The sequence below is a fragment of the Glycine max genome, chromosome 9, assembly GCF_000004515.6.
Source record: "Glycine max cultivar Williams 82 chromosome 9, Glycine_max_v4.0, whole genome shotgun sequence".
Classification (NCBI taxonomy): Eukaryota; Viridiplantae; Streptophyta; class Magnoliopsida; order Fabales; family Fabaceae; genus Glycine; species Glycine max.
In genome coordinates, this window is record NC_038245.2 from 48,167,503 (window position 1) to 48,191,968 (window position 24,466).

At 29.4% G+C, this 24,466-nt stretch overlaps 1 protein-coding gene and 1 pseudogene across 2 annotated transcripts; one reads left to right on the top strand and one right to left on the bottom strand.

Moving 5' to 3' along the window:
* The first annotated feature begins 13,392 nt into the window (after positions 1 to 13,392).
* LOC100783243 (uncharacterized) lies at positions 13,393 to 19,992 on the top strand. 2 transcript variants are annotated; one of them, XM_003533560.5, is made up of 7 exons: positions 13,393 to 14,623; positions 15,278 to 15,556; positions 15,948 to 16,015; positions 16,197 to 17,844; positions 17,987 to 18,123; positions 18,294 to 18,474; positions 18,762 to 19,992. In XM_003533560.5, exons 2-7 carry the CDS (start codon positions 15,406 to 15,408, stop codon positions 19,373 to 19,375), a joined length of 2,799 nt encoding a protein of 932 aa, XP_003533608.1. In that variant the 5' UTR covers positions 13,393 to 14,623; positions 15,278 to 15,405; the 3' UTR covers positions 19,376 to 19,992. The 2 variants fall into 2 exon arrangements, with proteins under 2 accessions (XP_003533608.1, XP_014617896.1); XM_014762410.3 differs by lacking the exon at positions 13,393 to 14,623 and adding an exon at positions 14,669 to 14,902.
* Positions 19,993 to 20,682: 690 nt separating this feature from the next.
* Positions 20,683 to 22,415, bottom strand: LOC100783781 (uncharacterized; annotated as a pseudogene).
* Between the last annotated feature and the right edge of the window lie 2,051 nt (positions 22,416 to 24,466).

Consider the following 24,466-nt stretch of genomic DNA (forward strand, 5'->3'; position numbering starts at 1 on the left):
AAGTGGGTATTTTTAGCTAAAGTAGGTTTAGGATTCTTTAACATGCTAAGGTCATATTTTGAGATCCAACCAAATGAAGTATAGGTTAGATTTGCAATTTTTTTTTTTAAGAAACCTAAGCCAAAATTTGTTAGACAATCATATTGATTTAGGTTGGATAGTTGGACAGACTTATTAAAAATGATTTTGGAAATTCGACAAGACAAGTAATATTTTTTGGAAAAATAGAAAAATAAAGTATCTAATTAGATTAACTCATTCAAAATTAAAGCATTCAAATATGTAAACATCCACTAAACAATAATCACACTCAATCAAATTTACAAGAAATTAACACTCATTATACAAATAGACCAATTGAAGTTTTCACCTCAAGTACTATCATAGATTAAAATTCAAGTTCAACTATTCATATCCAATACTATTTCAAGAAAAAATACATGTCTCAAATGACATAATATGACCCCAAACAACACTAGCAATTACTTGAATTACACATAATAAAGATGAATATGGACAATTCAACACTTCAAGTCTTGAATAGTTCGACAAAAATGGTCTCTAGTTGTGTGGGTAACTTATATCATAATTAATTTAATTTCTTAAAAGGTAATTTTTTTAAAACACACATACATATATATAATTAAATACACAGTGGAAATAAGTTTGCATTGTATATTTTGTCTAAAATACTCAATGGAAATATGTTTTTTGTTGTGTTAATTTTTTCATAAAATAATAATACAATAGAAACACGTGTTTGTTACTAAATTTTTACTAAAAAAATTAACACAACCAAAACATGTTCCCAAATATATACTGTGATGTCACATCCCTGTAACACAATGGATGCTTCCATCAAGGGTAATTCTGTCAATTTATTTTGAAAAAGATGGAGTGAACTTAGTAAAAAATGTGATAGGAAACTAGGATAGCAACACCCCGTACCCAACGCCCATTGTGTTCGCTGGAAGCCTGAAGGGGGACATGCTAGGTGTACCTAACAATATTGTTAGTGCACCCAGCAATTAGGTGAAAGGGCAAAACTGTCCTTGTGTCAAAGTTTAAAAATAAAATTAATTTTAAAAAAATAATTCTTTCTTTTGAAAGAAAGTTCTTCCAAAAGAACAAAGCTATCAGAAGAAGGATTTTTTTTTAAAAAAATTATTTTTATTTTCAAACTTTGACACAAGAGTAGTTTTGTCTATTCACTTAATTGTTGGGTGCACTAATAATATTGCTGGGTACACGTAGCATGTCCCGCCTGAAGGTGTTTAATAATCCTATCTTCATCTCTTTGCTTCTTTGGGGCCTTTTATTGTTTAAAATTTTGCAGGAATTAGGTTTTGTACCACCTTTTTTCTAGTTGCGTTAATTTTTTTTTATCATTTTTGAAAAGTTAATTTTAAAATATGTTAATCACATTTTTTAGAAATTTAATTCAAAAGTATTTTTTTAACTAAATTACAAATCACTTAAGAAATTAATTTTGAAAAAATAAATATATTCAAAATTTTCAGAATTTTATTATACATTCTTATGAAATTAAAATTTTAGAACGTGTTAAATGATTTTTTGAAATTAAAATTTTAAAGTGATGTAAAAAGAATAATACTGCTAGAAAGAAAGAAAAAAAATGTGATACAAAATGTTATTTTACAAGGCATGTTCAATCCCAGTAGCCACACGCAAGTATTTTCTTTGCCAAGTGGGCCATTAAAGATTTAAAGCCTATATAGTCTGACAATAAAATAAATACTGTACAGTGCCTATACAAATCAAGCGTGCTGATGAATAATGATTCATTTTTGGCAGAAATGTTTGAGAGGAAAAAAATTGTGGAAGATGTTGACAAAAGAAATTGTGCTAGAAACTGGAAAATTATAGTTTTTGTTTTTTACGAAATGTGAGAGAATAAAAAACCAATATAAATACTACCAGCAAGGACACCAATAACATGTTAGACCCAGCCCAAACCACAAACAATTCTATCAAATTATAACTACTTAATTAGTCTCTAAAGTTTCACCGAACTACTCGATTAGTCTTTAGGCATTAGGGGATTTTTTTGAAGAGGGTTACACACCAAGAAAAAAAAAATAGCTTAATGAGATTCAAACTCACATATGGGTATGGGGAGAAGGTAAAATCCGTTTTAAATCCTTAATCACGTGTTTCAACCCGCGTTGTCATTATGATTTATATGTTTTGAGGATATTTGGTAGAAAGTAAAAATAAGAGTAATATAATTGACTCAAAAACAACATATAACGATATAAATAACCAAATTTCGACATCATCTCACAACGTAGCGGACAATACGTCAATTAGATAAACCTAATGCATTGTTTTTGTTCAAATTTAATTAATTCTTAGAATAACTAGGTTGTTTGGTTTGACTTGCATGTGAAGCATGATCTTACCTAATTAAGCTTGCTCCTTATAAATTATAATGATATGATAATTTTTTTCACTTCTTACTTAGTTGGTATTAATATACTATTAAATTAATTGTTGTAGTTGAAGACTCTTATCATTGTAGGCCAGTGGCTACTTCGGGAGGGACAATCTCCTGGTTGGTTTTAATCCTGGGCGAACACTCTTATCAAAGCTAAATGCAAATATCTGGGGCACCCTCATGCTATGTGGATACTTTGGACAAGAGTAATTATAGAATGCTCCATTTGTAAAGGTATCATGATGGCAGATTTTAATTAGTCAGTGAATTATTTTAATATTTAGTTAATTTTTTTTTAATTTTTAACTTTGTACTATTTTTAAATATTATTTCTTAATTTTAATTTTAATCCGACTTAAATTTCAAATCTTGATACAATGTATTAAATTAAAGATATCGTTATTTTAAAAACAAAAAAAACACACCAAAAAGAAATTATACCATTCTTTTTTAGGTAAGAAAAATTATAAAATTGTTGTAATTTTAGTCAATCTTAATTTGAATTTAGTTTTAAACTTTTACATACCATATCTATAAAGAAAATGTGTCTTAATTTTAATAATTTATTTTCATTATTAGTTCTTCATCAATTTTAAAATTTATACCTCTTTAATTTATTCACATTTAATATAATATTTATTATTAATAATGAAAGTATCTATTGTTATCTTTAACTTTTTATTTATACATTTTATTTAAATTTAAAAACATCCATAGAATTAATACATGCTAGAGACTGTTAATACATACCTATGGTGATATAGTACTACCTTATATATTTCCCATTATTCGGTGGCTTTGTAATAGGATGAAAATCCACACGTAAAGGAATGGTTACTTTTATTTTTCTTTCTTATGTTGAAATATTTCCACCATTTTCTATTCTTACAAGCATTGCCTGAAGCTCACACCTAAATTCTGGAGAGAAACTCGGAGACAAATAAAACAGAGCGAAGAATATAAAGCCATGGGTTTCCAACACTAAACAAAGTAATTAAGATAAGATAAAATAAGATATGTGTCGGCAATGAAATTCTAAAATGAGCATATACCACCTAAATTTTCTATATGTTCTGTTTCTGTTAAGGTCTAATCATTATTATATAAGAAACTAGAAATAATAATTCAAGAAAGAGGAAATAATAAATTATTATTATAAAAAAAAAGTATAGTTATCAGCACTAGGAGCCATTAGGAAGGTCCTTTTAAAATTTCTTAATCAAGGTGAACATCCACTGCAAGAAATTTCAAAAGTAAGCGAACTGCCCAACTCCAATTGGATAACATAAACCAATAAAGCATCTCCACATCTTATACTAATCGAAATTCTATTGAATGATTAGTCGCTAGAACGTTATTTGTTTAGTGCACAATGCTTGTGCTTATACTTTATCACCATTTTATAAAGCTGTTTTGTCTTATTGTGGAATTATAATATGGATGATATTGAATAACTCTAACTTGTCAAATATGATCAAGTGAATAACAATTGTCAAGGTTTCCTTTTTTTTAAAAAAAAATTATCAAGGCTACTATTAATTTATTATGTAAAATTCTAATACGATGTGCGATAGAAGATGGTGAAAAAAAATCCTCTAACAATCAAAGCATGTTTCAATATAATACAAGTTATTATGAGTCTTGCAATATGAAAAGACATTATAAGCTACACATCCATGAATAATATGTCAATCATATAAGTGATATTAAATTCATCTTTTTTAAATAAGATTTTAGATTCAAATTTTGTGAATAGAAATCATATAATTAAGAGATGAATTTTATTAAAAATAATTGATCAAATTTTATTATATAAATTAATTATAAAAAAAAACTTATAAATATTTCACGTCAATTTCATTATATATATATATATATATATAAAGAATACACATACTTGTGATGATGTTACATGGTATTACATGAATTCTAATAAAATTATTTTATGATTAAAATTGCACGAGGTACAATGTAGTGGGTCCAGCTATATGTATATTTGTACAATTCTAGTAACAAATGAAGGTAGTATAAAGTATAATCTATATATCAGCGTTGTGTAACTTATTTTGCTATCATTTCCTATTAAAATAAAAGTAGGATTAGAAATCATAACAATAGTAGTTCTAAAAATATTTCACTGCTTCCCAAGTTTGGCATCTAAATGTTATTTTATGTGAAATGTGATGAATTGGTCCCTTTCCCATAACAGTATCGTGCAACTTTAGTTTTACTTTAACTTTCTAGATAGCATATGGATGGAGAACCCTTTAACAGACATAGCAGGTAGAAAAGGGGGTATCCAAAGCTTAAATGGCAGTAGTTGTAGTTAGCCCACCCACTATTAATTATTAGTCAAAAAAAGTAGTGTTACTAATTGTATAGGGAATATGAAGTGTAACTCCATAACAAGTTTCACTTAATTAATAGCTGAAAGTTTTATATATTTTTTTAGAAGTACTAAACACTAGGTTTAATCTCAATGAACATCTAACGGACTCATAAAAAAATATTAAAACTAAAAAAAATGAACATGTAACGGATCAAATTGTAGGTTTGACTGATTAATTAAATACTAAAAAATTTTAGGCTCCTAAAATATTAGGATTAGCAAGATTGGAAAATATAGTTGCATAACATTTTTATGTTATATTTAAAAAATTGAATAACACCTTATTTTTTTCATATATCCTTATGAAAATTTTTCAAAATTTACCATATAAATATCGACCACTTTCCTCCGTCTATATGAAAATCCTCCTCATGACATAATTGACCTTTTATCTTCGACGAATATTTTAAAATTACAATCATGGGTGTCAATTGATTTTTTTTAAAATAAAATTCTAAACCATGATAAGTCACGTAATAACATTTTAACTACCAAAATATATGATATTCTTTGTTTATGTTCCAACAGTGACAACACGAACCGAAAGTACATACATAAAAATTGACAATTTCGTAAGACGTTACCCTTTTTTCTTATTAACATAATTTCAATGTGACTGAATCAACCGTTTCCAAATCTGCACCCGCACCAACCACAAAGTAAATTTAAAAGAAAGTGCAAAAATAAGTAACATTAAGTGGCACCGGCAACAATATATACAAATAATAACTAATGATTATTTCGACCCTTAATCCCATGGACAGGCATGCATTTATGGTCATTTTCTGAGGCACAGCCAATCACAACTTTTTACCAGAACTCTTGCTTCTTATTCAAGAGTTTAAATGTGAAGGCAAAATGCTCCATGTATATCCATTTGCATGTAAGCTTGAAAAGTTGGTATATAAATTATTGAATTAGGAATTACTACATATTATCCAACTTGTAGATGAATTGATGTGAGATTATTATAATTTAATTAATAGTCTTTAAGTTTAACTTTTAAATATACTATTATCTTATTAAATACTAAAAAATATATTTTATGGTCTATGATAATTTTACTTGACTCAAACAAAATGATAAAATATATTCATCTTAAAAAAAGGGAGTAAATGCATGTTTTTTTTTTCATTCTTTTGTGGTTCTCAAAATGTTGTTATGCACCCACGATACACTCCACTAGCCCCACTAACCTTTTAATTGCATTGTATTCCTTCAAGGGCAAGCCAGAGGATTGAAAAGACTGTTTCACAATACTATACCATGTTCAAATCCACAGTGAGTGATTGTGTTAGGGAGAGGGAAGGACTAGAGTCTAATTTTGAAGGTGTATTACACACAACAGGGTACCCTATCCCTTTCTATTAGTCATTATTTCATAATATGTAATAAGTTGCACCTAATAAGTGTTAGTAATGATGCATTAGACATAGAATTAGATTCCATGTCTGTGGTCCCAAAAATATGACCTCGAAACCTTTTGTGATTACTCAAAACAAAACAGTATCGATGGCTCCAATAGATTCCAGAACTTTGATACAACCGCTAAATGTAAGAACAAAAATATATGTGACACACATAATAATTGATTGCTTCTTGATATTTTATATATTCAATAATTTTTTTATTTATTTATGACTAACGATCGACCATTAATGCGTCACATAAAGTACATCTACAAAGGAATAAAAATTGCACCACCTTTTTTTTAGGGTTATAGTTTGATTGTCATTAATAATGGAAACCATGCCTAATATTATTATTAATTGAAGTGTCACTGCATGCAAGGTATGACATGGTGCAAGGGGCATGCATACCTTTTGTCTCGTACAGGCATGGATTGGACAATAAATCACCGTCGAAGTTTGGGGGTGGAAAAAGAGATGTGGGCCCAATGAACTATTTGTAGGCCCAGCTTCCTCTCACATGTTGCATAGACCCAAAATTAACCTACATGCCTCAGACCTATAAAAACCTGCCCCCAGTTTGGTTTAAGAGATGTTTCTACAGTATAAGCAGTGTTGTTTCTACATAGATACTATACTGAAGGTATAAGACATCGGGTTAGGTGATTTTATTTTCCAAATTTTGATTAAAAATGCGTTTGAAGTGAATTGATTCTTAATTAAAAATATTTTAGTCTACAAATATGTTTGTAATAAACTAATTATATATAGAACTCCTAACTTAAATGTTATATGATTTTGCTTTTAGAGGCAAATTTGATTTTATTTGTCGCAATCGGGGGGTCTCAAGGACAATGAAACATAATTATTTATAATAAAATAAGATGATTCAGTTGCCTGCGCTGGCTATGTATTAGAGTGGATGGATGTGTTTGTTTGACATTTTCTTCAACTTAAAATGATGTTTGGCTGTGTAATTCAACGAGATTATGAATGAAGACAACAAATGCGACCCTAATTTGTGGTTAGATAAATTTATAACTATTGTAAAGAAAGTGTGGAAGTGTGGAAGTGGTAATTTACTCTTGATAGAAGGAGAGATGAAAGGACAGCAAAAATAAATTTTACCAGCTCTATGATGATAATATTATATTTCTTTTGAGGTTATCTAACTAGATATAAATTTTCTATTTTTTTTAGACGCATGATGGCCAATAGTTAAACTTTAATCAATAAAAGATTTCTAATTATTTTAGTTCTTAGCATTATAAATTTTTATTTTCCTTCATTTTTTCGATGTAAAACGATAATGAAAAAAAATGATTAAAATAAGTATATATATATATATATATATATATATATTATATATATATATATATATATATATATATATATATATATATATATATATATATATATATAATTCAGAACTAAAAAGAAGACTGTTGGTTTAGAGTTAACTATTAAAGTGGCCCACATTTATAATTTTAAGAAAGAGTTTATTTTATTATTGGTGTCGTAATTGAGTTAGTGGTTAGGTTTACTAAATTCTCCATTTTAAAATAAGTTTGAAGTGGTATAGTTAATGGAAGAAATTAAAATATAAACAGCTCGTCAAGCATTATGCAGCCTGTATACCAAATGAAATGAATAAAAATATTTAATAGTGCGTTCGAGAATTTCACTCTACTTTTATAGAGAGAGAGAGAGGAGAATTTTACTCTACTTGGCTCCTATTTTGCAATCTAATAATTCATGAATGCACTATGAACGAATATGTAATAAATAAGTAAATACACAATCACATGTTCACATGTTATTCATATTAAACTATTAATTACTTGAACTAAATTACTGCGAAAATCATTGCAAATCTCATAGGCATGATGTGTATAGCTTGCTTTTCATTGCACCATCAAAGTGGTGTGGTGTGATCAATGGAAATGATGAATCTCAAATTTAAGAAAATTTAAATATTTGTAAATGAAAAGTATGTTACTTACATGTTCCTTTTTTTTTTATTAATTTATATGAGACTCACTATATCTTATTTATTATTTGATAGATTTTGCATGAAATTTATTTAATAAGAAATATTAAGTTATAAAAAGTCTGTCAAAAATATATATAGACCTTTGCGTATGCTTTAAAAATTATTAACTAATAAAGTAAAAGTAATTAAATAAAGTACTGATTAATTTTAAAAGTTTATAGAGTAATTTAATCATTTCATGAAAATTTCTCATTTGGTGATTAGAGTAAGTAATCTCTCTCTCTCCTTCTCTCCCCCCTCTCTCTAACCAATTAAAGGTATTAGGTGCAACACATCAAATTGGCAGTGCGAAATAACGATAAGAATTTTTTGATAGATCCCAATTATCTATTTAAAATTTAGAATAGATAGAGAAATATAAATCTATCTTTCCTTTCTTTCCTTTGTTCTGTTTTTAAAAGTTAGTATGCTACCATCTAATTTCAATTTTATTATTCTGCCACCTACCTATCTTATTGCTTTTTTCTTTTTGGGTTAAGTCGCATAATGATAATATTCTATAATATGTTCTGCCACTTAGCAACCAAAAATTATTTTTTTATAAAATATTTACACAATCTTTTCAAATCGTATTTTATATGTGTATGTCATTTACACATCTAGACTTTAATTCTGAAACACACATTTTATTTTACCTGAGAGGATCTAAAGTTGCAGTAAAAAAAAAAGGATCTAAAGCTGAAATGAGCGAATGTGATCAATGACTAATAGATAGGTAAAATTTTCCGTAATTATATTAAATTGAACTAAATTAATTATGACATTTGACGGTTAAAGCACGCCATGGGTCAAAATTCGAATTTGTTTTATATATTTGTGCTTGCTTTCGTATCTATCATTATATTACTACTTTATAATTAGCTAACTCTTGCTTCTCTTTTTTAAAATATAACATATCAAATAAAAAAAGTTGTAGTTATATATTCATATAATAAATATTCTATATGTTTATCTATTCTAGTTTTAATAATGAACCTATTCTCTCTGTTGCTTCTGAAACTCGCCACTTGAATTATCTATAGTTTGAAATTTTGAATAGTATATATTGATTTAAGCACGAGTCAAACTTGAAATTAAAATCAATAACTGTATGCTAGCTGCACCCAGGAAAAAAAATCCATTGTTTTTGCTTCTAAATATACGTATTACGTGCGACACCTCACCAAATATTGCTACCCTGATATGCTTACTCTCTTTCTTTCTTTAATTATTTTTTCTTTCCTTTTTTGTTAATTTGTTTTTTTATTTTAAAAAAAAATCTGTACAATAATTTAATATTTTTTTTATTATCATGAAATTAATATAAAATATCTATTAGTTTTATTGATAATTAATCTTCAGCCACAAGATTTGATTGTGATCACTCTTAATAACATGTTTCCTCTTAATATTATGAAATTGATAATAAAGTTCAAAGTCATTAATTTTTGTAAATTATTTTTTATATTTCTATTATATAAACTAAATTATTTGAATTTTTTTAATAATGATATATAAATTTGTTCATGTTAAGTGCTATTTAGTATTTACATCGTTATCTTAATAATTGTATCTAAAATATTATATAATTAATTAGTAATAATTATAGTAATAAGATGTCAAAAATTAAAGTCAATAACATTTGAAGAGAAAATACTAGTTGCCACGCAAATCGTTTATGATCCTTTTACAATAAAATAAAATTATCCAAATGACGTGACATCTTATTCTCTCAATCTCTGTATACATCTTATATTCTTAGTTGTTCATAAAAGTTGACTTTCCCTATATAGTTTGGTTGCAACAAATTGGTGGTTCCAAATTTGCCATGCTCTTGACAGTTTTTTTCAATCTAATTTGTAGAAAAAGTTTTCATATGATATAGCATCACTGTAATATTTAATTACAATACTCTTCATGAAGTAATAACGACTTAGCGAAAACCTTTTGTGTTTAATTAATAATATTATAAGACTTATAAATAAAATCTTTTGTGTTTAATAATATTTAATTATACTGTTTATAAATAAAATCCACTATGGATTTCTATATAATAAAAAGATACCCGTGCAAATAGTCTCAAACTATATACAAAAGTGCTTTATTAAATTTTGCTTTTAAAGCTTTGGTACCATGATGTGTAAAATTCAAATTTAAGAACTTTATCATTTTCATCATTATGATTGTCATAATAGCGAATACGAAGGTCATTGGGTGAAAAAAAAGAAGCTCAATCATTCTATATATACACACACTGTTAATTAAAAAGTATAGTCGATATAATTTTTAAAATAACTATTATAAAAATAATAATTTTAGTTATATAACAATTTAAAAATGAATAAGAATGAAAAAAAATTGTGAACACTGTTCAAAATTTGCTAGGTGATGACTTTTTTTTAATAAAAAAAACAAATTGGTTATTAGGAAACTTGTTTGAATTGGAAGATATGAGCATCAGCATTCTTTTATTTCTTTTGCAATTTATTCCATAATAAATATTTTTCTATAAAATTTACTCATCACTTTTTTTTTATTTAGAAATTTTACTTATGATATTAATATAATTATATGATTGCTTGCTGTTATTGTCTTAGGTGTAGACATGATTTCATATTTTTCATATCTTCACTTTTAAACAGAATCATTTAACAGTAAGAAAAAAACGTTTTTTTAATACTCTTCTTTCTTAATTATTGCATTTCATGATCTCTTCTTCACTTCTTGTAATCAATCACAGGTCTACCTCTAACAGATTCGGTTAAAAGTGGCCTACAATACAATTTATGAAGATATACATAAAAAACAATGAAGTAATTATAACTATAGTTATTAATTATAAACTACAATCAGGGATTTAAAAAAGTCCAAATTTCTCATATATATATATATATAATAACAAAGTTATAGCAACAATGGAAGTGAAGAGATTTTTTTTAAGCAAGGAAGTAAAGAGATCAAGGAGAGATTTTTTTAAAAAATAATTAATTTGATTAAAAGATTTAAAAGGAGGAAGAGTAAAAGTAAGGGAACTAAATTTACCCTTCCATCTTTGTCTTTCTTTTAATATTTGAAGAGGAAACCTCTGGTAACTTTTTTTTATTTGTCTAGATAAACTAATTTAGTTGTATGTTTTTCTTTTACAGCAATTTAGTTGTATGCTTGTCACTATAATCTGGGGTATGATTGTGCCGTTTGAAGATTTATTTTCGTTTGGTGTTCTCAATTAAGTGTGCGGTGGTTATTGTCTTATTTTCATGTAAATGTTTTCGTTGCTTTTTTTTTTTTTTGTTTCCTTTTTAGCCTTGTGTTTGGATTCTGTTGTGGAAAAATATGGTGTAGAATGAGAACAAACATTATTTGCAAAGATAAATAAACAAATCACATATTTAAGTTTACTTTTCAAATGTTACACATTTAAGTCACGTTATCAATTAAATCGATAACATTTTATATGTTTTAGAAAATGCTGACTATGACAACTTAGTAGTTAACCACCAATCGTTCATTTTTTAAATATATTTTAATAAAAAAAACAGTTAATTTCCCTTAATCTTATATTCCAGGAAAGGGTTAGTATGGCAACTCAATAATTCCCAAGTTCAAGACAAAGTAATGCCTTGCATTTTAAATAAAAAAATAATCCATAATCTTTGAAAAAAAAAACGAAGTGATTTTAAAATTCCCATTGTATCCAAAGATATGTAAAAGCAAAGGTAATTCAGTGACAAGTTCAAAAATAATTTTAAAAACTTGATTTTCTCTTAAAATAAATAAAAAATCTATTTCTTGTCTGAAATGCAAAAACTACAGATTTTTTTTAAAATACACAGTTTTTTTCTGTGTATATATATATTAAGAATAATTTCTCATTTTTTTAAAAATATAAAATTTATTGTTTAAAAGCAAAAGAGTAAAACAAGATCATTATTTTACATTTTCACTTATAGATAATCCTTTCTAAAATAGATATAGTAAAGTGTTAATAACACTTTATTTACACGTAATATACTTCTGAAGTCTAAAACTGATTTCGAAAATATTTTTCGTTTTAATGGATTTGCTGAATTTCCCCACTTTATAAACTTTATTGGGAACTCCTTCCTCATTGATTTGTTTTTAATATTTGGTTTGTTGCTCCATCACGATTCTGATACCTTCGTTCACTTTTCTTCCTTCTTGAACTAAACAACACTATTAAAGTCACAATCTGTTTCTACCATAATTAACTGTCATCAAATTATCATTCAAGTTGAAAAAAAAAATAAAAGAGTAAAAGACAGATAGAAAAACTATAACTGTTTTTTTAGCTGTAATGAAAAAATTAAGAAAAGAAGACAGAAAAACATGGTGACATTGACATATAATATTATCTTTTCTCTCTTCTCGTGAAAAATCAATAAGCAAAAAAAAATTGTAAATTTTTTATAATGACAACTTTATTTAGAATATATATATTTTTTGTATTATCATTCTATTTTTCTTTTACTTCATCTATTTATTAAAAATAGTCCAAACATCACACAAACCAATTGTTAGAAATGTGAGGAATCTTATGATACATGATAATTTCTAATTACATAACAATTTTTAAAAAATTTATTTTACTAGTATATTTTTATTAAATTGATTTCTTTATATATTTTTATACCAGAAAATAAAACTATTGGACAGATATATCTTTATTATAAAAAAGAAAAGTAATACTTTCTCCTTACATTTGAATAATAATAGAAAAATATTACATTTCTAGTTTTTTATGTGATAGATACATATCAACTTTATTGATATATAACTAATTCATATATATATATATAATACTGACTAACAACCTTTTGAATTCCTTCGAATATCACATTATTACATTTTGAGGTTAACATGCATGTACTGTCCTGAACAAAACAAAAAAAAATTATAGTATTATTAATTAATAAAAAAATATTTTTGATATGATTTTTAAGACATAATTATTTACTCAAACTACTCTTGCATATTTTTATCTTTAATTTTCCTATATTTTTCCCAGAATCAGAAGAGACAGAAAGTCAGCACAGAAGAGGAGAGTAATCTATCCATATATGGATGTGTGTGCAAAGCATCTCTGCAGTGATGATTTTGATGTTGAAAATGAAAACTGAACAGAAAATGGTGACACCCCTAAAACACAGATATATTTTTTTCTCCGTAGAATTTGACAAACACAAACACAAAAAGTTCATCGTATATGGGCCCACACCTCTACCAAACTGTCCCAACTCTCACGTATTCTTCTTCCTCTTCTGCCACACACCAAACACCACCAACAACAACGTCGTAAAAGTTCTTCCCTTTCACTTTCTCACAATCCCATAGTAACCTTCTCTTCTTTCTGCCACTTTTTCTCAGTCTTTAATGGCTGCCCGCATCAAAATTCCGCGTTAAACAATCGTGGGCCGGTGCAAGTTAGCATTTTTCTTATCTTTTGGGATGTCAAAAAGATACCCAATAGGAAAAGTCTTTTTTCTTCTTCTTTTGGGGTGCTTTTTTTTTTTGTCAAATTTGATTCCAGTTTCACCCTCCAAACATTGTTCTGTGAGAATATAGTGTTTCACAAGGCATTTTTTTTTTCTCTTTCTCTATCTTTTTGTGTCTTAGTGAAAGTGAAACTGAGGCTGAGGGAGAGTTTTAATGATGCAGATTGGTTTTTTGTTTTGTGTTAGAGTTTCAGTGAGAATGGTGTGCAAGAGTTCACAGTTGAGTGAGAATGTCTTGGGAAACTCCTCTATGATGATGTGTTGTTGCTAACTTACTGGGGAACTACTTGGATGCTTCTTCTGTGGTGAAAGAAGATAAAATGCACTGTTGATCATGGTTCAGCTATGCTGAAATTATGGAGTTCTGCTTGAATCGGTGATTGTGAGATTTGGATTTGACAGTGCTGGGGTCAAGCTTTTGTGTGTGAAGCTTTTTTTTCTTTTCTTGTTATTATCAAACTTTTCCATTACGTTTAATCATTCAACTTTCTTTTTCCCCTATTGGAAGAAAGGGGGGGATTCACTGAATAAGGGTGGCTAGGTGTCTCAATTGCCTTTTTTTTCTTTAATGGGAAGAGTGGACTGCAATTTTCAGCTTTTTTCTGTGGAACCTGTTCTGGTTATGGTCTGTACATGAAGAAAGAAGGCATTGATACCTTTCCCTCCAAAGAAATCTTATATTGCTTCTCTGAGATTCACTCGTTAGGGAAACTTGGGGGAGTGAAATTAGAATTCCTAGATGCTTTGAGAGTGAACTCACCGAGCTGCATCTTAGCCTTTTGCTCCTTCAGGATGTTGAGTTAAAAACAGCCGGGATTATAGGTACTTAGTTCAATCAATCATATTTTCCTATAAATTTTCAGTTTTTTCTTACTTGCCTGAAATGCCTAACCACTCAATTAAGTTGCATCTTCTTAGGAGTTATAAGATTGACTTGGTGGTAAAAAGAGAAGGGAGGGAGGGAAAGGTCGTGGGTTCGATTTCTCCTGCTAACAAAAACTAAAATTTGCCGATCCAAAAAAAAAGCTTTCAGCTTCTTCCATTTTCAGTAGAAACCCTGATTTTTGTGCTCTAAGGAGTTGATGGTTCAGATGATCAACTGTATGACTGAGTTTATTCTTCTTCTTTTTCTTTTTTTGGTAATCTGTGTGACTGAGTTTAGTCATGGTGAATAATATCCCTGAGAATATGATCTTTAATTAAATCCAATGGCATGGTACGATCGATATAGCTGACCTTACCTAGTAGGATATATAAGGCTTCTGTTGTTGTTGTGTAACTGAGTTTAAATCCTTTAATCATGTGAATAGGTTGATATGATTCTTGCATGAGTTGATTTGAACAAACTTGTTAGCATGAGGAGATTAGTCTGGCCTCCAGATATTTAGCACACTATTTTTCCTTTGTTAGGGTGTTGTGCACTAACCATGACTTTGAACAGCATTTATTGACTTCATGTTTTTGTCCAATAATAAGGTTGTGCAAGATTACACCTGTGAGGAGTTTGTATGAACATAGGCAACATAAGGTCAATATTACCTTATTAGCATCCCTAGAAAAGGGAAATAAGGAAAAACGGAAGTGAACTGCACCAACCGATCATTATGGCAAAGAGGTCCCAAAGATTCCCTGTGAATTATGAGAAAGATCAGTCAGGATGTATGTGGGGTTTTATTAGTATATTTGATTTTCGTCATGCCCGCTTTACTCGGAAGTTGATCGCGGATAGGAGGCATGGCAGCAAGCATGCTGTTGGTAAGAAATGTTTTTAACATCTAAAATTGTGCTTCCAAAATTGACCACTTTGCATTTGTGTGTATATCTATATATCCAAAGGAACATTGTCTATATGCTAATATATGTATAACAAAATGTGCATGTGCTAAAATAATTTGGAATGAAAAAAATTTGAATATACTTCTGTGCTATTTTATATATCTTTTCTACGGTCATGTTTACTTTTAGAAGCAATGCTGCTGCAAATGTTTGCTATCAGTCAATGTTTTACAATATTTTTTAGTTCAAATCTTTCATCATAGTATGCTTTCCTTGTGTATAGTTATTTTGTAATATTTTGTGGTTCAACTGTCCTGCATTCATGGAAAAGAATCATAATAATCTTTGAATTTCGTTTTGTTTTCTGCAGCTGCTGCACTTACCAAGAACAAGTTCGAAGTGTTGAGCAATTTAGATGAAGAATATGAAGGCAATATTGTAAGTCTGTCCATCCATATGCTTTTGCAAATCTTTTTTTTTTTAGTCTTTTTCTCAACCAAAAAATTGAAGTTTGATTACATTAAAATTGGCAAAATTCTAAACTAACGTTAGGTTATTTGCCATGTGCTAACAGTATGTCTCGTCTTTTGTTGATATTACTATATCATCTATGTTTCAGGACAGAGTAGAGAGTAAGAGACTAATACCAGCAACTGATGCTGATAAGCTTAGTGTAAAGAAACTCATAGAAGAAGAGATGATCATTGACCAGGATGAAATAAAGGATCAAGGTAATGCTGATGTAGAATCAAAGCAATCCAGATTAGGGCATGAAGACCCCCCAAAGAAAGAATCCAAAAGAAAAAAGAAATCTCGCAAGAAAAGCCGTGATATGGATAGTCATGATTTGAATTCAGCTGCAACCTTGAAATCTGAATTTTCACATAAACAGCATTCAAGACAACAGTCAAAAGATAATCTAGATTTGGACAAAATAATGAATGATTTTTGTCATGTTGAAGCTGCTTGTTCCATGATGAATGACAATGATGGCAAAATTGATGCACAGTCAAACCAAAAGCATGCTATCTCTGAAAACCTTGCTAATGCAATCCATGAATTTGCAAATCAGATGAGATTGAATGGGAAAGATCTGCCTGAAGATGGACAATTCCTGAGCTCACGTGAACTCATGGAAGCACTTCAGGTTATAAGTTCAGATAAGCAATTGTTTCTTAAACTTCTACAAGACCCAAATTCACATTTATTGAAATACATTCAGGAGTTGGAAAGTGCTCAAGGGAGAGGTGGTAAAGAATGCAGTTCAGTTGTCAGCTCCAACTGCTCTGAACAAGAACTTGTTAATCTGAAAGAAACTAGGGAGATTTCCAACCGCAAGCATCGTAACTTTTTCAGAAAAAGGGTGAAGTCTCAACCAAAAGATTCAACAAATGAAAATGGGAAAACTGAATTTTCAAATAGAATTGTCATTCTGAAACCTGCACTAACAGGCATGCAAATTTCTGAAAGTGGAAACAACCTTGCCTCATCACTAGATTCTCATGACATTGCCCAGTACAGGAATCCTTCAGTGAGAGTTGGTTCACATTTTTCTCTTACAGAGATAAAAAGGAAATTGAAACATGCTATGGGAAAGGAGAGGCATGGAAACCCTGAATTGATCCCACGCAAACTCCCTGTTGAACGTCAAAATAAGGTGCCAAGAGGCAAATGCAAAGATAATGCTGGAATGAGATCTCCTAATAAAGACCATTTCTTCATTGAAAAAATTGCAAGACCTATGTTTGATGTTGTGAAAGGAAACAAGACTGGTACATTGAAAGACTCTGAATTGAATGTGGAACATGAAAGTGGTATTCCCAACCAAAGTGTTTCAAACATATATATTGAGGCTAGGAAACATCTGTGTGAGATGCTAGATAATGCTGATGAGAGCACAAACATTTCAAGCAGGCAGATGCCAAAAACCCTTGGGAGAATACTTTCTCTTCCTGAGTACAACTTTTCTCCTCTAGAAAGTCCTGGAAGGGATTTAGAGCATCATTCTGTGACTGCACAGGCAAGATTTTCTTCCTCAGACAAAACTAGGGAGATTAGTGAGGATAATTTGTCCCCCAAACCAGCAACATGTATTGGTCTTGCAGATCAGGAAATCAACAAGTCAGAGAAGCAGTCAAACATTTGTGATGAAAGCTCTAACAATAAAGTACAAGAAATTAAGACGGTGTCGAATCTCTCCCATGATGTTGATCATGTCGATACATCTGAAGCCCGTTATCCTGTTAGAGATGAGATAGTTACTGAAGGTAACATGTTCAACTTCAGAGTACATGACTTATGTTGTAGATGCTACGATAAACTTTGGAGTGTATGCTTGTTTATATATATATATATATATATATATATATATATATATATATCATTTATCATTTTTTAATTTTCATGCAGGTAATGTAGAATCTGCGAAAGAGAAAAATGATTTGGAATTGTCCTTGAATCCAAATGGCTTCATCACAGGAAAGGACCAAAATATTGATATCTCGGAAATTCCTGATGGTGCAGGATGTTCTGAACGTTTGAATCAGGTAACGTCACTACATTATATTTTTACCTATAATTGATTTAGGGATAAATTGACTATAATGCTAGAAATATAATCAAAGTGAATTATAGTGGCTCCTAAAGATTTCTTCCACAACCCCAATATCTATAAGATTTTATCTGAAGTCTAAACTCACATTTGATTCTTCTACAGGACATAACAGAAGAGAACCAGCCATCATCTCCACCGCCATCTCCTCACTTTTCTGTCACTAAGAAAATTGAAGAGCTAGAAAATGGTACAGATGTATCTGAGCGACCGAGTCCTGTATCTGTTCTTGATACATCATTCTCGGATGATGACTTTTGCCCTGGGCACTCCAGATGTGAGCCTGGTAAGCATTCCTGCACTAGAACCTTGAGGGGCTTCTCTGGCTATGTTCTTAAAAGTTAAAACCATATTTTAAAACAACACCTAGAAACTTCTATGTTGCAGTTTTGTCTATTGTCTCTAAACTCTATAATAAAAGTAGAAATATAAACAGCATACTGGTTACTGGGGTTCTATAAATCATACTTCATCCAGAAATTGATCTAGAAATAGTTTCAGTCTCAGATATTTGTTTGGTTTCACAACCAACTAACCCTTTTTATTTGTCTTATTAATTTTAATTACTTTCAGTTAAATTACCAGTACAAGCCCGACAAATTCAATTTGAAGAACATGACTGTTCACCTCCAGAACAATTTGACAGAGGAAAATATTGTTTTGAAGAAAGTGAATTGATATATGACTACATTAAAGCTGTCTTGCATGCCTCTGGCTTGACTACGGATCAGTTGTTGATGAAATGCCTTTCCTCAGACAAGATACTGGATCCTTCCTTGTTTGATCAAGTAGAGTACTTCTCGAACCTGCTTTGCCACGATCAGAAGCTCCTATTTGACTCTATCAATGAAGTTCTCATGGAGATTTGTCAGCATTACTTTGGGGCCTCACCTTGGGTTTCATTTGTAAATCCTAGCACGAGGCTAACTCCAAGTATGAAAAGGGTTACTTTAAAGGTCTGGGAAGGAGTGTGCTGGCATATCCTTCCCTTGCCCCCACCGCGCACTTTAGAGCAAATTGTTAGGAAAGACATGGCAAGAAGGGGGACATGGATGGACCTTGGACTTGATGCGGAAACAATTGGTTTTGAAATGGGTGAGGACATACTTGGTGAACTGATGGAGGACACCATTTTGAGCCTTGTGAGTGAAAGTCCAGAAAGTAAATGTTTCTCTGCTTCTATTTGAGGGAAAGAACAATGAGAACAGCTTCCACTTGTAAAAGACAACTCACTGCCTTTTGATCATGCAAGATGTTAAAGGAATTCATATGTGTGAGGTGAAATGAAAGTAGATAGGGGATGAAAATCGATCAGAAAGAATAATAGAGTTATAGACTTCTTTAAAGCATACTTGGACCTTGGTACTGTTTCTTTTCACCCTATCTGACTATTTTGATATTGGATTAGTATAATGTGAACAAGGATACAAAAAATAAGTCACAAGAAGTAAATGAGGAGCCAGTGGCAATTGCTTCTTGCAAAAGTGAAAAGCTAAGCTTGTTTACAATGACAAACAGACAAAGCAACAGTTTTATTCAGTGTGACTCACTTCACCCAGTGAAGGCCAAAGGTGTTTGATTGTAGAGTTTGTAAAGTTTGATTTGCTGATCCCATTAGATGGTGTGTTGTAATTTTGTTTGTATCATCCTTTGTATATTTGCTTTTTGGTTAACCTATTGACTTCACAAAGTTTGGAAATAATGTACACTCGGCTATCTGTGGTTTCGGAGTGAAGAACTGAGCAGAAATATGAATGACACGTGAGAATAAAGAAACTTAGAAAGCTGCAGCATGCCTTAAAAATGCCAATGTGAATTATTGTTCTTGGTTTCGCTTCTTTTCCTGCCTGATATCTTTCTAACGGACATGTTCAATATATTATCATGGACTTTTAAAACTAATGCAATTATCAACAAATAGAATTAGCTTTAATAATTTATTGATATTTTTACTTAATTTCAATATTACTGGAGAGAAATTTGAACTTACATGTCAAAGTAATTTTATTAATTTGTGTGTTTCTGTGCATCTAATATATATATAATGCTTCTTTAGTGTTTTTCATATTTTAGGAGTACATGTAATCCAAAATGTTAAGAAATGCTAATTAAATTATATGCGTTCCAAATATGCACTGTAGATTAAGTCAACAATCTTCTAATGTCTTGATTCAAAACACTCGTTAGATTGCAAAATAGTTGGAATTTTACAAACATTTTTATAATGTCAAATTAAGTCCTTAATTAAAAAAACTAATTCAAAACGGGCATAGTTTAGATGGACTTAATAAACGAGTTATATATGCTAGCTAGACATAAATTGAAGAGTCATCATTTAAAATGTACAATGGTTGTTTTGCACAAATGTTCATTCAGTTAGTGTAAAACAAATATGTGAAAATATGTAATTAGCTAAGTCACTATAACTCGTATAAAATCGCACAAATATTCATCTAGTATTTAATGTGACAAAAAAAAGTGGTTGGGAATAGAGTAGGCCATAAACTAGTAAAATTATATTTTTTTTTCCTCAAGTACATAACTATGTTCGACGAAACTCCTATGTATTGCACTTGGTTAAAGGCAAAATTCCTGCAAGGCAAATGCAAAATATGTGATAATTTACAGCCTTACAACAAAAAAATAACTCATTAAATGTCACTTCTGCTTCTTATTTCGCAACATAGACGAGGTCAAAGGAGTTGTTGCCTTCCTCTTGGTAAATGCATAAGTTCGGCTATCTAAGTCTTCATGGTCTTCATCGTCATCTAAAGCATCTCTTGCAAATGTGGCAGAAGACTCTTAGCAATATTAGCTGCTTTTCTTTTTTCAGCATTCAACTTGGCATACAATTTCCTTTCGACAGGGTCACCCGAAGCCACAAACTTTGATTGGCATGAAACTTTTGCACCTAGACCAAGCCTACAAAGTTGTGTAATGGTACAACATAAGCAATAATTACCATGGCAAACAAACAAGTAACATAATATAGATTTCCTATATAAAGAAAAATTAACAAATTATTGGTGACAGATATACTGACCCAGAAGGTCGATCCTCTACATCTGCATTTGTTCTATCATCATCTGCATCTTTGCTCATATTATTTACCCATAACTCGGCCTGCCAATCAGAATAAAATGCGCTACAAACTTAGTAATAAAATGTTTATTACTGTCAGTATATCTGTCAGAGCTCCCAGTCCAGGGGGCTTCTGTTTGTAGCGCATTGCATACTCACATGGAGGTAAATTGAAGACAGTGCAGAGAACAATTGGGGGATGGACGAAAGAAAGAGGAATGGAGGAAACAACATGTGACAACTGTTTAGGCTCAGGCTATATCCCACAGAATGTGTGTAAAACCAAGAAATTTAGGCTCAGGCTATTGGAAGAAACCGCAGATGAAAATAAAAATAGTAAACTCTTATTCACACAATGTCACAGTTTCCAACACATAGTTTTGTGACAGCTGGAGTAAAGCAAAATTTGAACAATTTTTTACATTTTATGTTCTGAAACCGACGTTGATACCAAACCACCATGCCTAACCATATAAAAGTCTTGTTTTCAAAAATAGTACAAGCATACCAATGAAGATAGAAACTCTAAATCTACCTTCAAAAACATGTCCCTAGTCACAACTAACACAAGCACGATCACATCAATGATACAGGTGGACCAAATGACCATTGAAATTGGAAACTCTCCATTAAAATGCTTCTACATATAACCAAAAAAAGGAAAACCACACCTATATCAAGTGTTATCGCTTATAAACTTGTGCCCAATCATTTGAGAGTTGCCAGAATCACTACTTCAAGTCTTGAACCCATATATCCAAGTTCCAACAGTAATAAATTATAATATAAGAGGCAACAGAAAGTTGCAAAATTTAACCAAATCATTTTCAATCCACAAGCATAACTCCAAAACCTGTTGGAATAAAAAACACCCTCACTTTTTAATCGTACTTTCCCTGATCCAACTAACAAGGACACCAAATGAAACTGCTTCAGATGCAGGAGGCAAACAGAGAAGAAACAACCCACCACTTGAATCGTCTAAAATCTAAGCTATGTACTCTACACGAGGCTGAACAAGCTATATCCAAGTTGTAAAGATAAATACAGTAAACATATATCCCTGTGATGATGACAGTGTTGTGCGGCGATGCTGTAGGCACTTCTCTTTTCATTAAAAAGGAGTGTATTCGATAAAGGGTTTGGGATATTTTTGGAAAAAAAAATAAAAAGGGAGTATTTTAGTAAAATATGGGAGTGGACATAGTAATAGCCTAAGAAGATTAGAGTTTAAATGTGGTGATGCTAGGTGCACAAGCTCCATTACTTGTGCACCCAATATTTTTTGTTAATTTTAAAATTATCCTATATCAAAGGTATGCGAGTTCGTGATTGATCCGTATGTTTTGTACAGATGAACTTAATCCGTAAGTATAATTAAAATATACAAATTAAGTTGATCCATATGGTTTGTACGAACGAACTTAATCCATATAAGTTATACACGAATTAAGTTCGTCCGTACAAATCATATGGATCAAGTTCGTCCGTATGACTCATAGGGATAAATTTGAGTGAAGGATATTTTTGTCCATTCATGTAGAATACTGGGTGCACCAGCAATAATGTTAGTGTACCTAGCATCATCCAAAAGTCCAAATTTTAAATAATTCAATAAAAAAATTACTATTAATTTTTATATAGCTAAAAGATCTCATAGGTTAGCAAAAAGTCTACCTATACTAAAAAAAAAGCTTCCTAAATAGTTATCTTATTTAAAATAAAATATTACTCTTAAAAATTTGCTTTTATGTGAGACCATCGGTCAAATAAATATATTTAAATAATTTAACTGCCTTTTATGTGAGACCATAAAAAAAAAATTATTAATAGAAGTTTTTGGTCTTGTAGCACTTGCTTAAGAGTATTACATTTTTTTATTCACAACAAGAATATTACGTTCTAGAGCACAATAGTGGGTACATAAATAGAAAATTCAGTGAATTCTCTTCTACACAATGAGAATAAAATATTAATTTTCTTATCAATAGTAATATTTTGTCTCGTAGCTTATCTTTAATTTTATTGTAAATATTATAAGATTATAAGATAAGATTAATATTATGATTATATATTATATAGTTCATCATTCATATACATTTTAGCAACGTAATCATCCCTCTTTATATGTTGAAATAATTATATTTGATGACAATGTTTTTATAATTTTTTGTTAAATAGAAGTGATTTTAGGCCTTGTTACCTCTTTCATTGAGATATACGACTTATCCCAATATCAATTATTGAATATTTTTTTATTTATTTTATCCCTTATAAATATACATCATAATTTTAATTTGATTTCACAACTAGTTTGACAACTTTCTTTTATGACTATTTTAAAATCACTCTCTTTCTATCTTTATTTTTTTATTTGATTTTTTTGAAATATTTATTTAATTTTGTTAATACTTATATTTTCATATTTTTAATTGAATTTCATTATATGTTTATTTAGAAGTTATCTTATATCAATAATTATTATCATATGTTTAAAATAAAATTTATATATTCAAAAATATTAATTTTATATAAATATTAATTATAATATATTATATACATTTAAAAATATTTTATTTATTATAAATTTTTGTTATATAAAAAATAAATATGATTTAATTGTCATTTTAATCTTTAAATATGGGGTGTGTTTTATTTTTCTTCCTAAAATTTAAAATTATTTTTTCTCCTTATTTTTGATAAATTTTTATTTTTAGTCTTTCATATAATAAATTTATAATCTGTAATGATTTTTAATTTTCATAAATTAATTTTATTTTTTAGTCATTTAAATTTGTATTTTGGAATAGTCATAAAATATTAAAAATTGTCACAAAATATTAAAAATTAATATGAAGGGTTAATTTATTATGTCAAAAAACTAAAAAAATAATTTATCAAAGTTTAGGTATTAAAAAATAATTTTAAATTTCAGGAATAAAAAAATATATCTCTAAATTGAGGAGTAAAACAAAATATAATTAATTAAATAAATAAATATTTATGTCGGACATATATTGTACATGCTAAAATATGAATTATCTATTTTTTTAAAAAAATATTGATTATCTATTAAAAAGTCAAATTTTCAATTTTTTCAATAAAACAAATAGAGATAGATATTTTTCACCACTTCTTTTAATCTATTTTTTTTAAACAACCGTTACTTTAACTAAAAATTATTATAACTAGCTCCT

Coding starts and splice junctions, on each gene's coding strand:
- LOC100783243 (XM_003533560.5), top strand. CDS start 15,406: ATGGCAAAGAGGTCCCAAAGATTCCCTGTGAATTATGAGAAAGATCAG. Junction 18,124..18,293: donor GTTCTGAACGTTTGAATCAG/GTAACGTCACTA, acceptor ATTCTTCTACAG/GACATAACAGAAGAGAACCA. Junction 18,475..18,761: donor GCACTCCAGATGTGAGCCTG/GTAAGCATTCCT, acceptor AATTACTTTCAG/TTAAATTACCAGTACAAGCC.